Below are 15,493 nucleotides of genomic sequence, written 5' to 3' on the forward strand. Positions count from 1 at the left end.
ATAGCTAGTGGGAAGCAGCCGCATAGCACAGGGAGATCAGCTTGGTGCTTTGTGACCACCTAGAGGGGTGGGATAGGGAGGGTGGGAGGGAGGTGCAAAAGGGAGGGGATATGGGGATATATTTATATGTATACATGATTCACTTTGTTATAAAGCAGCAACTAACACAACAATGTAAAGCAATTATACTCCAATAAAGATGTTAAAAAAAAAAAAGGAATCCCTATTAACATATTGTGAAAAGCAAAGTCCTCAAAAGTTTGTTCTTACAGAAGGTTGACCAACACATATATCTTTATTTCTTAAATACTTTCATAGGGACTTCCCTGGTGGTGCAGTGGTTAAGAATCCGCCTGCCAATGCTGGCGACACGGGTTCGATCCCTGGTCCGGGAAGATCCCACCCGCCGCGGAGCAATTAAGCCCATGCGCCTCAATTACTGAGCCCGCATGCCAAAACTACTGAGGCCCGCGTGCCTGGAGCCCTGGCTCCGCAACAAGAGAGGCCACTGCAGTGAGAAGCCCGCACACTGCAACGAAGAATAGCCCCGTCTCACAGCAACTAGAGAAAGCCTGTGCGCTGCAATGAAAGACCCAACGCAACAAAAAATAAATAAATTTAAAAATAAATAAATAAAATTAAAAAAAAATCTTTAAATACTTTTGTATAATGTGGCAGTTCTTATACACTGTATATTTCTCCCTGGGTACATTATACATGTATGTTTTAGAATCTAAAGGTAAACAATTTAACATTGCACAGCCATATAAAGTCAGTCCTAGGCAGGCACTCAAAACAGTTTGCTGAATGAAAAGAATGTCTTAAAAAATACAGTAAATATGACATTTCACTGCTTTCACAAATTATTTTTAAAAATCTATCTGAGCTTATTACTGTATATTAGAAAGAGCATACTGGTTAGAAGGAGGAAATCTGAAGTCATATTGTCTTTGTTTGACTCTCTACCTGACACTAAATAGCTGTGTGACTTGTATCTCAGTTTCCTCTTCAGTAAAATGGGTAAAATAATACTTACTTTATGAGGATATTGTAAGAATTAAATAAATTAATGCATGCAAATGGCTTACAGAAGTGCCTGGCACATAGTAGGACCTATATAAATGTTAGCAATTATTAATATTATTATTAGTAATATTATATTATTACAAACTTATAAAATTATTTTCATTATTACTATGTCATTAACCAAATACCTCAAACACATAATTATTTATCCAGTAACAAATCAAGGAAGAGCCATTTCTAGCTTACATCATTTATATGTTTCTATCAAGAAAATGGAGGGGATGCCAATTTTCACAGATCTTATGAGAATATAAATTCCTTCCATCCAGAGACATTGGAATATGATTGTACATGGAGTTGATAGGAAGCACCATCAAAGCATGCATCCAATACAGCTAGATTACTTGGCAGGGAAGATAAAGAGATGAACTAAATATGGAAGCTAGGTGTACTCTTGACCTCAAGTCTAGCTATTTACTGCTAAAAATTTTATATATATATATATATATATATGAATTATATATAAATATATACATACACAGCTTATAGGGATATTTTAAGAATTAAATGAACTAATACATGTAAATGGCTTACAGAAGTGCCTGGCATATATACACACACAGACCCTGTTTTTAATACTCTAATAAGCTTCAAGAGATTATTTCTGGAAAAGAGTTTAGTTTCCTGTGTTCTTCCCCCCAATAAATTCCTCACTTGAAATTTGAATTTTCTGATAAACTAACTTAAAACATTGCCCAATGATACAATTAATAGTTGTTTTATTTTCCCCAAAAGTAAAATTTTTAAAAATCTATGTGCATATTACCCCTTCCCAAAAAAGCCTAAGAAATAGTCTATATTCCAACTATGCCTTTACTTGACAAATATATTAGCCTTAAGTTATAAGATAAAATTGTAGTAAAATAAAATTTTGAGTATAAGACACAAGCGGACTTCCACAGATCCTGACTTTTTGATTGCACTTCTCCATTTGATTCTTAGCCTATTTAAATAGTTTAATCTGCCCAACTCAACATTTTTCAACATATGATAATGTCTTGTATATTTTTGTAACACAAAATTTGTGGCAATTTTATTAAATGAAAAAAATACTAAGTTTATAAGTGTCTTCTTGTTCAGAGTTATATTACTTTCACCATTAATGGATACTTAAGCTATGTAAGCCAGGGATCTCTCAGTACAGTTCTTACTAAACTCAAAAATCTTTTCTTCTTGCCTAAGTATTCAATTTTGTGTCAAGTCCCTAAAATGAGATTAGACAAACTGAATTTAAATCTGCATGCGTTCCAAAGAGATGGATGTTAGGACTATGAAGACACAGGCTAATTCTCTCAAAGTAAACAACCACATAAGAGTCCAGCACATTCCCACTAAATGCTTGTTAGGACTTTAGCTAACCTTAAGAAGAGGCAACACTCAGCCATATGGAATGACTGCTTCCTAGAAATTCCTGATGACTACTTTAAAAATGCATTCCTGTACTCCTGTATATACGCAACATGAACGAAAAGACATTAGATAATTAACACCAGTTATAAAAGTCTCTAAGAATGTAAAAGGTATGTGATCTACTTATCAGCTTTCCATCAAAATTACTTTTTTAACTAAATAGATTATAACTACCTCATGGAAAATAAGTTTATTCTTAGAAACCTTTATTTGCAATAATTACAAGGTAGATGCTTTAGAAAGGAATCTAGAATGACAGTAAAAATTAATCAAATTATTTTCTCTGGTATTACCAAATCCAATTAAAAAATGATATCAGTGAGAACAGGAAAGCATGATATACTATACACTGGCATCAACGCTTCATCATCTTAACATTCAAGACTAAGCGTTTTTAGTTGAACTTTCTACGACCCGTGAAACTTATGAAAATGGAAAATTATCCTTTGAGAATGTCCCAAAGGATGTGCAGGTGCTGATGATTAAACAGTTTTAGCTTCAAGTTGCTCTTTATTGTAAAGTCAGCCTCAGATGAAACACCAAATTACTTATTAGCCCATCAGGGACTTAACATTACTGGCCCTTCATAATTATGCCATGAGTTTGTTTGCAATTCGTCCAAGTACTCTGTAAAATTTTCAAGCAAATGAGATTTTTCAAACTATTAAACAATGTCTTTAATAAATAAATAAAGTATGAAATGTTCATAATTAAGGTTTTCCCAAAGTAGAACTTGATTTTTCCATTAAATATGTTCTCTTCTCTTGTGTTCTGAAGTGATATACTATAAAAATATTCTTTTTCTTTTTATCTCCCAATCATGAGGCTAAATAAAGGCATGATTAGGCACAAGACGGCAGCCTTGAAGAATGGTGCTTAAAGATAGGTCTGTTGATAGGACAGCACTTTTTTTTTTTTGAGCTATTGCTAATCAGCTCTTCAAGGAAAACATCCAACCAAAGCCCAACAATATTCCATATAAACATGGTAATGTTTAAACATAACATAAAAAGTAGCCTTAAGCCAATAGTGTTTTTTCTGTCCTTCTCTCTTGTTCAGGACATGGAAGACCAGTATATCTGATGTACAAAGAATATGCCATTTTATTCATTTTCATTTGTGGTATCCTAGTTTAGGGCTATCTTTCCAATTACATGGGTTAATATACTTATTATGCTGTATCAGTTATGTAGTTGATTTCTTTTTTCTCCATTATCAATTGTCGTTCTTATTACTGTATTAAAATAATCCAGTCTTTACTTTTTGCTATATTATTTCCATACACAAAGTACTTAAAATGTAAAAGGGATATACAAATCACCAGTCATTTAGTCATACAGAAATCTGTCAGTCAAATGCATTTATTATCCCACTAAGCAATGCATACTAAGAATAACTCTTATCAGTAAAGAGAAAAATTAAGCCAAGTAATCTAGGTGTGTTTTTATTGTGAAAAGCCTAAAGAACAAAGATTAGAAGAACCTAACAGAATTAATTTTCAAGGCTGCAAAACCAAATATTCAGCACGTGGAATTGATCTAATTTTTTAAATAAACAGATTCTAACGGGAAAGACGAAAAGAAGATCCTATAGTTAGAATATTTATTTTGTTCTAGGTTTGGAGCTTTATACCTCTAAGCTTTATACCTCTAAGTATGATCTAAGAATAACAATGGTGCCAGTGAAGATAATTTTCAAGTCGTAACCTCACCCAAACCAGCAAGGATAGAAGATACTTCCTATTATAATTACATAAGCTGGGTCAACATCCAATCACAGGCCTTTTACATGATTTTCTTTTCTCTGATAGTGTATAATGAGTCCATCTACAAGATTTAGGAGCATACGGAAAATGCTTAATGCCTTCGAGTTCCTGCTGATCACCTAGTTGGTCTATATAGTAATCATCAGAAATGACATTTATCGTTGACAAGCATCAAATTGGGGTAATTTAAATGATTTGGCAAAATGAGTTTTGTTCTAGCTGTACTCTATATGAAAAAAATTTACACTAAAAATATCCTCTCATTGGATGATTTCATTTTTGTTTGGCAAATCACTACTTTAGTCTGAGTATTCACTAGAAGGATAAATTGTATTTGATCAACACATGCAGCAAGACAAAATGAGTTATAACTGATTTTATATTTGTTTACTACACGGTATCTTTCAATTGTGTGAACCAAAAATCAATTTAAAGTCTGCAAACAACATGAATGATAAATCTTTAACTAGATGAAACATAACTTTAACAAAACTGTAGACACAATCTAAAGACAAAGCTATTGATGGAAAATAGGTAGCCATTTATTTATTTCAGAGTATTCTATATGGAAGCATAAAATAAAAAAGATAAAATCCTTAAACTATCGATCTTGTTAAAATGAAATGGGAAAGGTAAAAATTACTTCTATTCTCTGTAGAGAGATCACTTATTCTGAGGGTATATGAACATTATGTTATTTGATCTTCAAACTGTAACATCCCTAAGAAACACATGCTGTTATTAATGGGGAGCTGAGGCTCAGGAAGTTAAGTAATCTGCCAAAGTCATAACACCCAAGGCACTCGGATGCCAAAGCCTGCACTCCCAGCCACTGCTGTCTCCCCAGTAGTGATGTGGACAGGAAAGACATCACTATTAAAAACAAACAAAGGGTGAGGCTTATTATCATAGGCAGAATTCAGCAATCACTTAAAATGTGAAGAAATCAGAGGAAATTATTTTTCTTTGACTGTCATCACACATAATTCAGATGGGAGGTATATATGTGGAAAACAAAATTTAGGGAGAAACAAACTGGACTTTATGGACTTTAATAACTGCAAAGTTCAGCACATATATCTAAATCCAGTGGAAAAAAAAAATACAAAGCTCCTCCACCTTTTGTGTAAGCAACAGTAATCCCTTTTAAGGCAGGGATTGCTTTCTGCTGTCCTCAAAATCCTAACGCTAAAGTGGGGTGTCCAGATATGTAGGGTCTTTGAACCTATTAATAAAGAAGGATGTCTAGTGACTTTTCCAGTACTTCAACATCCTAACAAAGAATTGTTCATGTGCTCAGGATAAAAGCTACATGAACCAAAAAGTCTGACTTCTTTAAGTGTAATCACATCAATTCTATACATGAATATATAATATTGTAAACTCAAAGGGTCTACATAGTTACATATGTCTAATTAAAACAGAAAATGACATATTCTTAATAAGTAAAACTTATTAGAAAATTTGTTTTCAAACATGTTACTTATAAGAAGACAAATAACAAAGGAATCCTAAGCATTTGGAAGTATTTCTCTAAGATGAGATGTTAAGTAAAATAAATGAGGTGTCAGGTAAAATTTGCTCAAGGAGTTAAGAGTGTTGTTGTACTGTGCTAATAATTCTGGTTGAAGAAAGAAAATAGCAAAAGACCTTCCAATGATAAAAAAGAGAAGCATCATCAGGATAAGACGAGAGTGTGTTGAAGAAGAAACCATGTAATTCGGGCCCAAGGGAGTAAAAGCAGTTTGAGCAAGACTGTGTAATATAAAGATGAGTGGGAGGTGGGACCAGGACATACATATGCTTCAAAGCCACAGTGACCAACGAGAGACACAAAAATTAGTTTTAAACTCAAATGACAAACATGAGCCTGCTACAGCTGTTGGATAAGATAAAGGGAAGTAAGTCAGAAAGAGAAAAACAAATACCGTATGCTAACACATATATATGGAATCTAAAAAAAAAAAAAAAAAAATTGTTCTGAAGAACCTAGGGGCAGGACAGAGATAAAGACGCAGACGTAGAGAATGGACTTGAGGACATGGGGAGTTGAAAGGGTAAGCTGGGACGAAGTGAGAGAGTGGCATGGACATATATACACTACCAAACGTAAAATAGATAGCTAGTGGGAAGCAGCCGCATAGCACAGGGAGATCAGCTCGGTGCTCTGTGACCACCTAGAGGGGTGGGATAGGGAGGGTGGGAGGGAGGGAGACGCAAAAGGGAGGGGATATGGGGATATAGTGTTATAAAGCAGAAACTAACACCATTGAAAGTAATTATACTCCAATAAAGATGTTAAAAAAAAAGATAAAGGGGGACAAGAGGGTCCTTGTAAGATCCAACCAAAATTCCATAATGAGCTCAATTCATCCTGGAGAAGCATGATCTCTTTTAATAACAGGTGCATTGGTAATGGCATATAACAATGAGTCTAAAACCAGACCACAGTGGAAAACGATGATTGCTGTGTAACACTACACGACTGAAGGCACGAATTTCATTTGGTGAAGTTTGATGCCTGGTGGGTCACCAATTTGCTCAGCCTACAGTGTGAGGCCAAACATTTCCACCTAGTACCTCCAATTTGAACTTTATGCCTCACATGAGTCCTATGGGAAATAAAAATCTATTACAGAGAGGTGCTGACTCTCTACCGTTCACCTTAACCCTCATCCCAGCCACAAGGCTTTGCATTAATAGGCCTCTAATTTTAAAAGTGAACATTTTATGCTTTGAAATAGAACCAGACCTGCAAACATTTTTCTATCGCGAGCTCACCAATGTAAATAGAAAGTTATTCTATCAAGGGGTGAGGAAATAAGGTGTGCCTTGTGCTGATTCCCTCTAGTAAGTTATAAAAAACATCCTTAAAAATTACATTTTGATTGTTCTTACAAACTCTCTGAGCAGCAATGTACTTGGAAATGGTAAAAAAAAAAAAAAAAAAAAAAAAAAGAAAAGTACAGGCTTCCGAGTCAGGCAGCCCAGGCCTCCATTTAATCCTGCCCCTGCCAATTCTGAAGTGCATCTGCCAAGGCATGGATTTTCTTTCTCTAGCCTGCAGTTCCCTCCAGGTAACATTCTGTACCTCATGAAAATGTTGTGAAGACTAAGTGGGATGACACATGAAGAGCACCTAGCACAGGGTCTTAGCAATTCCATCAGTGGCAGCTGTATTTGGTTGAAGATGATAGAAGAGGGGTAAGTTAAACTGTCATAATGAACAGCTGTTCCTCAGAGGAAGCCACAAGATCATGAAAGCTTCCCCCCTTGGTCTACTGGGCTTGAGGCAGCAGACTGAAACAGATGTTCCTTTGTTAGCTATTGTAAAAAGTCTCTCAGTGAGGAAAAAGGAAGGAGGGAAGGAAGGAAGGAAGGAAGGCAGGAAGGAAGGGCGTGAGGGAGGGAGGGAGGGAAGGAAGGAGGGAAGGAAGGAAGGAAGGAAGGGAAGGAGCTGAACAGCTATACCTATGCAAATTAGTTGAGAGATCCTAGTTAACACTGGTGAGACTCCCTGGCTTAGCATCTCCATTCAGTCACCTACTAGCTGTGTAACAACAGGGAAGTCACTATCTAAGCCTCAGTTTCCTCATTTGTAAAATGGGAATAATTACAGTACACATACCACATCTGTTTGTTGTTGTAACGACAAAATGAATGAGTACACCTGGCACTTGGTTGGCAGTATATGTGTTAGCTATTAGAGAATGCCACCCACTGTAGATGGGGGCATCTGAGACTAGATGAAGCAAATTCTGAGCACAGATTAGAAGTGCGAGTACAATAATGTAGCCGGGAAAAATATGGAGGGAGTGAGCCAGGCACTCGAGCAGAGTGGCCAGAACTTGAGAGAAAACATTCCATGGAAAGCTGCTGTAGTGGAGGGCAGGTGTAGAATGAGGACAGTGCTCCAACTTCTTATGTGTAATACAAAACGGACCTCCACTTTACCAGAAAATTTGCTGCTCATTCATGACCAGGGATCATGAATGTCAGTGGATGAAGTAACAGTGTAAACATAGTTTAATGTATCAACTATACTTAACAATGTAAACATCTTAAGAGTATCTTAAAGAGAAAATATATTTTTTTGCCTATTGTATTAATGTGGCTTTCCAGAACAAACCTTCAACATATTAAAGGTCCACATCTATCCCTAATATTTTCATACTAACTCATTGAAATTAGCCTGGTTTCCACAATTGAGTTGTACGGAATTAAATAGCAACCTAAGAGATCAGAAGACATTGACAAATAAACTTTTATTTGTCAGTAATTTCTATCAGTCTTGACACTGTGGTCTTTTTAAAGATACAGTGTCTAAAATTCAAGGAGTATAACCATAAAGAAAGGAAGAAAAAATTTGGGTGTGAAATTACACTTCCCTTACAGTCTTCTTTATGCTTATTTTTATTCTAAAAAAAATTCCCTCTTCAGATTATTTATTTAGATAAAGTGTTTTATACTTAGCTCTAATGACTTTAATTTAGTACAATGTGTATATGAGTGTGTGTGTCTGTGTCTATATGTGTGTGTGTGTGATAGCAGCTACTTCTAGGACCCATGTAAACTCTGAAATAGGCAAAGTATAGCTGTCACTCTATGAGCCTCCACATTGAACTCTTCTCCATTCAAACACTTTCTCTCTCTGCCCACCACCTAGTAACAGAAATGCCAAGTTACCCAGGGAACTCCTACCAGATCTCAGGAAGATGTGGAATTAGATCTGGTTTCAAAACCAGACAATACGGCCTTGGTCTCTTTCTTCATTTGACAAAGGGGGATAGAAACAGCAAAAAAGATACAGAATTATCATGAAGATTGACTGAGATAATATATATAAGGCATTTGGAAAAATGTCTGGTTCATAGAAAATACTCAATATCTGATGGGTATTATTATTTTATATATGCATTTTATAATTTTATGCATAATTGTGTCATGGGTCCCCAAGACCACCCTCAGGCTTGATAATTTGTTGGAAGGACTCACAGAACTCAGAAAAGTTGTTATACTCACTGTTAACAGTTTCTTACAGTGAAAGGATATAGATTAAAATCACAGTTGTCTTCTCCCAGTGGAGTTTCATTATTCCAGCAACAATGTGTGACAACACGTGTGATGTACTGCCAACCAGGGAAGCTTACCCAAGCCTTGATGTCAAGAGCTATTGAGGGGACTTCCCTGGTGGTCCAGTTGTAAAGAATACACCTTCCAAGGCAAGGGACATGGGTTCGATCCCTGGCTGGGGAACTAAGATCCCATATGCCTCAGGACAACTAAGCCCATGTGCCACAACTACTGAGCTTGGGCACCTCTACTAGAGAGCCCGCATGCCAAAACTACAGAACCCACTCACCCTGGAGCCTGCGCGCCACAACTAGAGAAAAGCCCATGCACCACAACAAAAGATCCCAAGTGCCGCAACTAAGACACAACGCAGCCAAAAAAATTAAATTTAAATAAATAAATAAATAAATAATAAGAGTTATTGAGGTCAGTCATGCAGGCATGAATATAGACTCCCTGAATGAACTACCTTGGCTACTCAGTCTCCAGCACCCCACAGATGACAAACTGACACAGTGTGGCCCAAGGCCCCTGGTGAACAAAAATAGGTGTTCGTTGTAAATCACATTTTTTGCATAAAATATCTAGCTTGGCCCAAGGCCCCAGGTATACAAAGATGGCCATATCAGGCAGGATATTCCAAGGCTTACAGCTGCTCTCTCCAGAGCCAGTCAAGGGCCACTACTTTCTCTAAAATGTACAGGGTTTGAGTACCTCAAGCCTACTGAGTTAACCCTTTACTGCATAATAATTTATTAAGCAACTACCATGCACCAGGAGCTATGATACTTAATATATATTATCTCATTTAATATTTAAATACTCTCATGAGAAAGGAATTAACATCCCCATTACAAATATGGAAACTGAAGCTCGAGATGGTTAAAAGTATTCATAGTCATATATTAACTAGTGTGGAATCCAAACCTTGCTCTCTCAAACCGCAAAGGCTTTGCTACTTCCACTAAGCCATGTTGCCTCATAAAATATTACAAAAATTAAAGTAGTATATTATACATCATGAATATAGGCACATAATAAATACATTTAATAGATTCATTTCTGGTAGTGAAAAAATAATTTAAAAAATCATTTTGAATTTGTGGAGGAAATAAACTAGAGCTGTGAGCAAATGTGCACTTATTGTAGACCAGTTTTCATTGAAAATATTGAGTTTTTATTGAAAGGTTATCTAGTCACAACCAGGTGATTATAATCAAGTCCAATAAATTCAGCAATAAAGTTTTCCTGATATTAAAAAGAAATTCAACCTTCTTTTTCTTTACACCTCAAAACTTTTTAATCCCCACAAACATTTGCTGAAACACAAAAGTGACTCACCCATCTATTAAGAATAACGTAATTTTTCGCTGTAGAAATGTATTACCAGTTTCCCTAGAGGAAACAATGCTTTCTCACTTTAATAGTGTGTGGTTTTCTCCCCCATCTAATCAGCTAATACTTTTCAAAAGATCTTTTTAATGCCTAAATGAAAGGATTCCACATCAGAGACCTGACCTCCCTATTAAAGTATCTAAAGGAAACCCTAGGAATGTAAAATCCATTCAAAGGCAAATCGTAGGTAGCTTATTATACAATGCATTAAGAAAAGAAAAGGGGGAAAAAGCTTCATAAGAACTGCACAGAATTTGGTAAAATTATACCACAAAAATACAAATTGATCTTAAGTATAAAGAAACAAATTCATAGCCAAAAACTTATTACAAAAGTGCTTTGTAGTCAGCCAGGAGGGGAGTCTTTACAAAAAACTTCAGAATTTGTCATTTTTTCAATCAAAATTTCTGATTACAGCTTAATGTTGGGAAGGCCAAAAAAAGAACAAAACACACATTTTTCAATAGCTTTAAAAATCTGAAATTTTTAAAGCTAACTTTCAATATCAGAAAAGGTAGATTTTACTACAGACAACAGGAGTAGAATGATGTAATAAGAGTAATAATAGATAGTAATAATAGATAGTAATATAGTAATATATTATATTATATATATAAAATATAATATATAATTATATGTAATATATAATATACAATATAGTAATATATTATAGTAATATAATAGTAATAAAGATACAAATACTTTTTAAAAACAAATTAAGATTTTTAACATACCATGAACATGGTTCTGAAGTTATTCAAATCAGTCAAAAAGTCTTCCACAGACACCTTCTTCACATCGATGGCATAATACCCCATTATACTCTGGTATAACTTGTCCATGTTTTCATGTAATTTTGAAAGTTTCTCATAGTGTTCTTTTGCACTGATAACAAAGCTGTATATTATAGTTAAGGTATTCTGAAATTTACAAAGTAATGTTTTAGGGGAAAAAAATCCTATAGGTCCAATGTTTTAATTTAATTGTTAGCCATTATTACATATCTCCAAAATGCCAAAATTAGCTCTAATAGTTAACCATTCTTACAATTCAATCTACACTGTACAGTAATGAAATCTTAAGTGTGTTTCCTATTTAACACTGGCGAAATTATCAGAAATGTTATTAATATATTTAATATTTCTCTTTTACAATTAAGTTCAAGGAAAGTTTTCTTCCAATTTGCCTATCTTGTCAGATCACGCAATATGATTTAAAATTATAGTTCAGTAGTTTCAATGATATTGAAATCAATAACACAGGCATTTTGCATAGTAGTTAAAGTGTACAACCTGGGGTCAATTTCTAGCTCCTGCACTTAGTAGTATTGTACCTGTGGACAAATGCCTTCATTTCTCTGTGCCACAATTTCGTCACCTGTAAAATGGGAATAATAATAATAATGAGTTATAGGGCTGTTGTGAGGAATAATGAGTTAATATATACAAAGTTCTTAGAAAAATAAATGGCATTTCGTCATACATATAAATACTTGGTCTTATTATTGCCCACTTATTCAATGTAAGCTCTACTTAAGGTTCTAAAAGCAATAAATTTTTTAAGAGTTACATTAAAAACTTCTTATATTGTGTAAGTAAATTCATGTTTTAACTTCTTTGGAAAATTGGTATACAGTTTCTTCTATGAATTATGATTACACACAGAAATGTTCTTTTCTCACTTATGACAATTAGTTGAAAGCATACTGAGACTGAGAAGACTAACTTTCTGTGAATGTGGTGGTGGCATTAGAACACATTTTCTAAACAAACAATAGAATTTCCTTTGTGGTGTGACAGATTGCTGCGGTAGCCAGATAAAAAATCTCCACACCACATTCTGAAAAGATGACTCCGCTACAGCATCAGTCATAATTATCTATGGCTCTTTTAAACTGGGACATTAAACTTACTGAAGTCATTTTATTATCTCTAACACAAAAGGATAAACAGATATTAACACATTTTTTCAGAAGTCAGAATATAAGAATAACTAGACTCAGACTGAGAGAAAGAAATAAAAAATGGAATGTTTATGTCTAAAAAGAAAATTTTTCCACAATTTCAAAAAAAAAGATATAGTTCCTCTGGTCAGAGCATTCTCCAGTAGAGGATGAAATAAGGAAAATGATCCAGGCCCTTTGTTTTGAGAAAAGAATGAAAGAAAGAGGTAGCACTGCTGCCAGATACCTGGTGAACCTGGGGCAGAGAAGAATGCTGCTCCCACAAGGAAACAAGGCATCCCCATCAATCACCTGTACCCATGTCTACGGTCAATCCACAGATTACATACTGCCCTTCTGTGCCTTTTTTTTTAATACTATGCTCTGCTTAGTATATATATAGTATTTTAGAAGGATAGACTAGAATGTAAGGAGTCTAGATTCTAATGTAAGAGGTGATTTTGATTTTCTTTTTTTCTAGTGAGCTTAGAAAATCTATGGATATTTCTTTGGCTAGTTTAAACAGCAAAATGCCTCCTCATACTTTCTAAGAATCTAGATCATAATAGTACCAGTGGTCGATGCATTTATATGTAGCATCATTTTTTAATCCTTGGATGAACAAAAGATTTTGTATTAGTAAAATCAAAAAATCATAAGAAATTATAATACAGTCACACGTTTCCATATACTTTGCCTCGTGAAACATCCATATTTGTGAAATGCTGTAGGTAAAGTAAATTTATGCAAATAAAAATCACATTTGAAATGCATTCAGAAACTATCATTAAATGGAACATATGGTGATTGATTTGTAATGTGCAGTAAATATCCCTTCATTTACCTAGCGAATTCAGAAATCAACATTGGTTTATATATTTAATCTATAAACTCTCACCTAAAATTTATGTCCCAGATAGAGACTATATCCACATGGATTATTTATATATCTTTAACTCCTGCCTAAAAGAGGATTCATTTTCTGCCTTTGCTTGTCCAAACCTATCATTCCAAGTTTGCTTCAATTCTTCCTCTTCCATGAAGCCGCCTTCTCTAATCTCTACGACTATGAGTGATCATTTCTTCCACTGAATATATAGCACTTTTAGTCCAGGTATCTCTGTAATGAAGTTCTCTGTTTTCACCTCTAGTCCAATCCCCTAGTAGTGTTTTGTTCTTGCCATGTGATCACCTGTTATTGTCAGCCCTTTCTCTAGATGCTGTATTAAGTCTAATCATCTGCAACTACATTGGTGCCAATGACTTATTTCACCCTACTGTCATCACTCAAACTTCGGTGGGAAGAGTAACAGGCCTCCTCAAAAGTCTGATTTAAGTAAAGGAACTTCTCTTCATAAAACTGCACATATACACATTCACACACACACACGAACACATACAATTTGGATGTAATGTTAAGAGCTAACAGAGTTCCTAAAAAGTAGTTACCCTGGACAACAGGTTGCACTACTATGGTGGGTGTTTCTAATTGCATGGTTCTACAGCTAGTCCTTTTTTGCCCTTATCACTGCTTATAAGGCTATGAGTTTTAATAAATATGAGTAATTTTATTCTAATACCTGGGAATATGCCCATTCACAGGAATCAGTTTGGCAAATAGGTTAAAATAAAACTCTATTATTCAATAACACTTTTTAGATTGTAGGTTAAGAATCAAAAGTTAATGACATATCAGAAATATGCTTGAGCATACTTAAATAAAACAGTAAAATTCTATTAAATGATGTGATGGGAAAGAAGACCAAGAGCCAAAACCATGGAAATTACATGGGCTTGTTTTAACACTAGAGAGTTTTATAAGTTAATTTTCTTATCATTTTTATCTACAAAACAATTTGCTCCCAAAGGAAAGTAAGTAGAGCTTTAAATAAGTGGAATACATGCAAAAACAGTAAAATTGTGATTGAACTGAAACAATTCTGGAAACAGCCAAGTAAATTCTCATAAGTTTAAAATGACTATTTGATAGAACGGAATAAATGGTTACCTAAATGAGGCACTCTACATCATTATTGCTGTGTACTTTCTCATTAAGAGATGGGGGAACATTCAGATAAAAAATCATCATTATCCAAAAGAAAAAAAACAAACACAGGTGTTCTTGTGCCAATTGTTAAACTCCAGCTAGAAGTTAATGCCCATATCCATAGTAGTCATAAGGCTTTATTTTTTTTCCCCAGAAAGTTCTATATTTGTAAAGAGCTTTAGGAAAATAGGTGAGCTATACAACAAAATTAAACTTTGATAAAATTCATTACAGAAATATTGATATATATCCAACTACTTGATACTTTTGTAAAATCTATTTTCTATTCCTTTACCAGGACCAAGGCCAAATTCTGATTAATTTCTACTTGAACAAGTATAATTTTCCCATTTGAAGGTACATGACAACCAGATCTGTGTTCACACACATGGAACCACAAATGTTTAGTGTTGGCCAACTAAGTAGTAAGAATCAGATGTGGGATTTAACTCCTGGTTAGCAAGTACTGTTCATTCCCAAGCCACCCAGCCACCCAGCATAAATTTATTCTAAATGTAGAATAAATCTACATTTATTCTCATGTTTTGCCCCCATTATTGCACCTTCCCCACCAAGGATGTCTATTACTTCCATTAATCATCTTACAAGGACCAGCTTCAATCAGTCCTACAACGTTTATAGTCTAAAACCTTTTATACAGCCTCTTCAATAAGTGGTGCTGGGAAAACTGGACAGCAACATGTAAAAGTATGAAATTAGAACACTCCCTAACACCACACACAAAAATAAACTCAAAATGGGTTAAAGACCTAAA

At 34.7% G+C, this 15,493-nt stretch overlaps 1 protein-coding gene across 1 annotated transcript in view; it reads right to left on the reverse strand.

Annotated features, from left to right (window-relative positions):
* DIAPH3 (diaphanous related formin 3) overlaps positions 1-15,493 on the reverse strand; it is a 565,759-nt gene that overhangs the window by 183,214 nt on the left and 367,052 nt on the right. The window contains exon 24 of the mRNA XM_055089317.1: positions 11,464-11,627. Within this exon, the coding sequence (XP_054945292.1) occupies positions 11,464-11,627 (164 nt within the window). The remainder of the gene's footprint in view (positions 1-11,463; positions 11,628-15,493) is intronic.

The sequence above is a fragment of the Physeter macrocephalus genome, chromosome 13, assembly GCF_002837175.3.
Source record: "Physeter macrocephalus isolate SW-GA chromosome 13, ASM283717v5, whole genome shotgun sequence".
Classification (NCBI taxonomy): Eukaryota; Metazoa; Chordata; class Mammalia; order Artiodactyla; family Physeteridae; genus Physeter; species Physeter macrocephalus.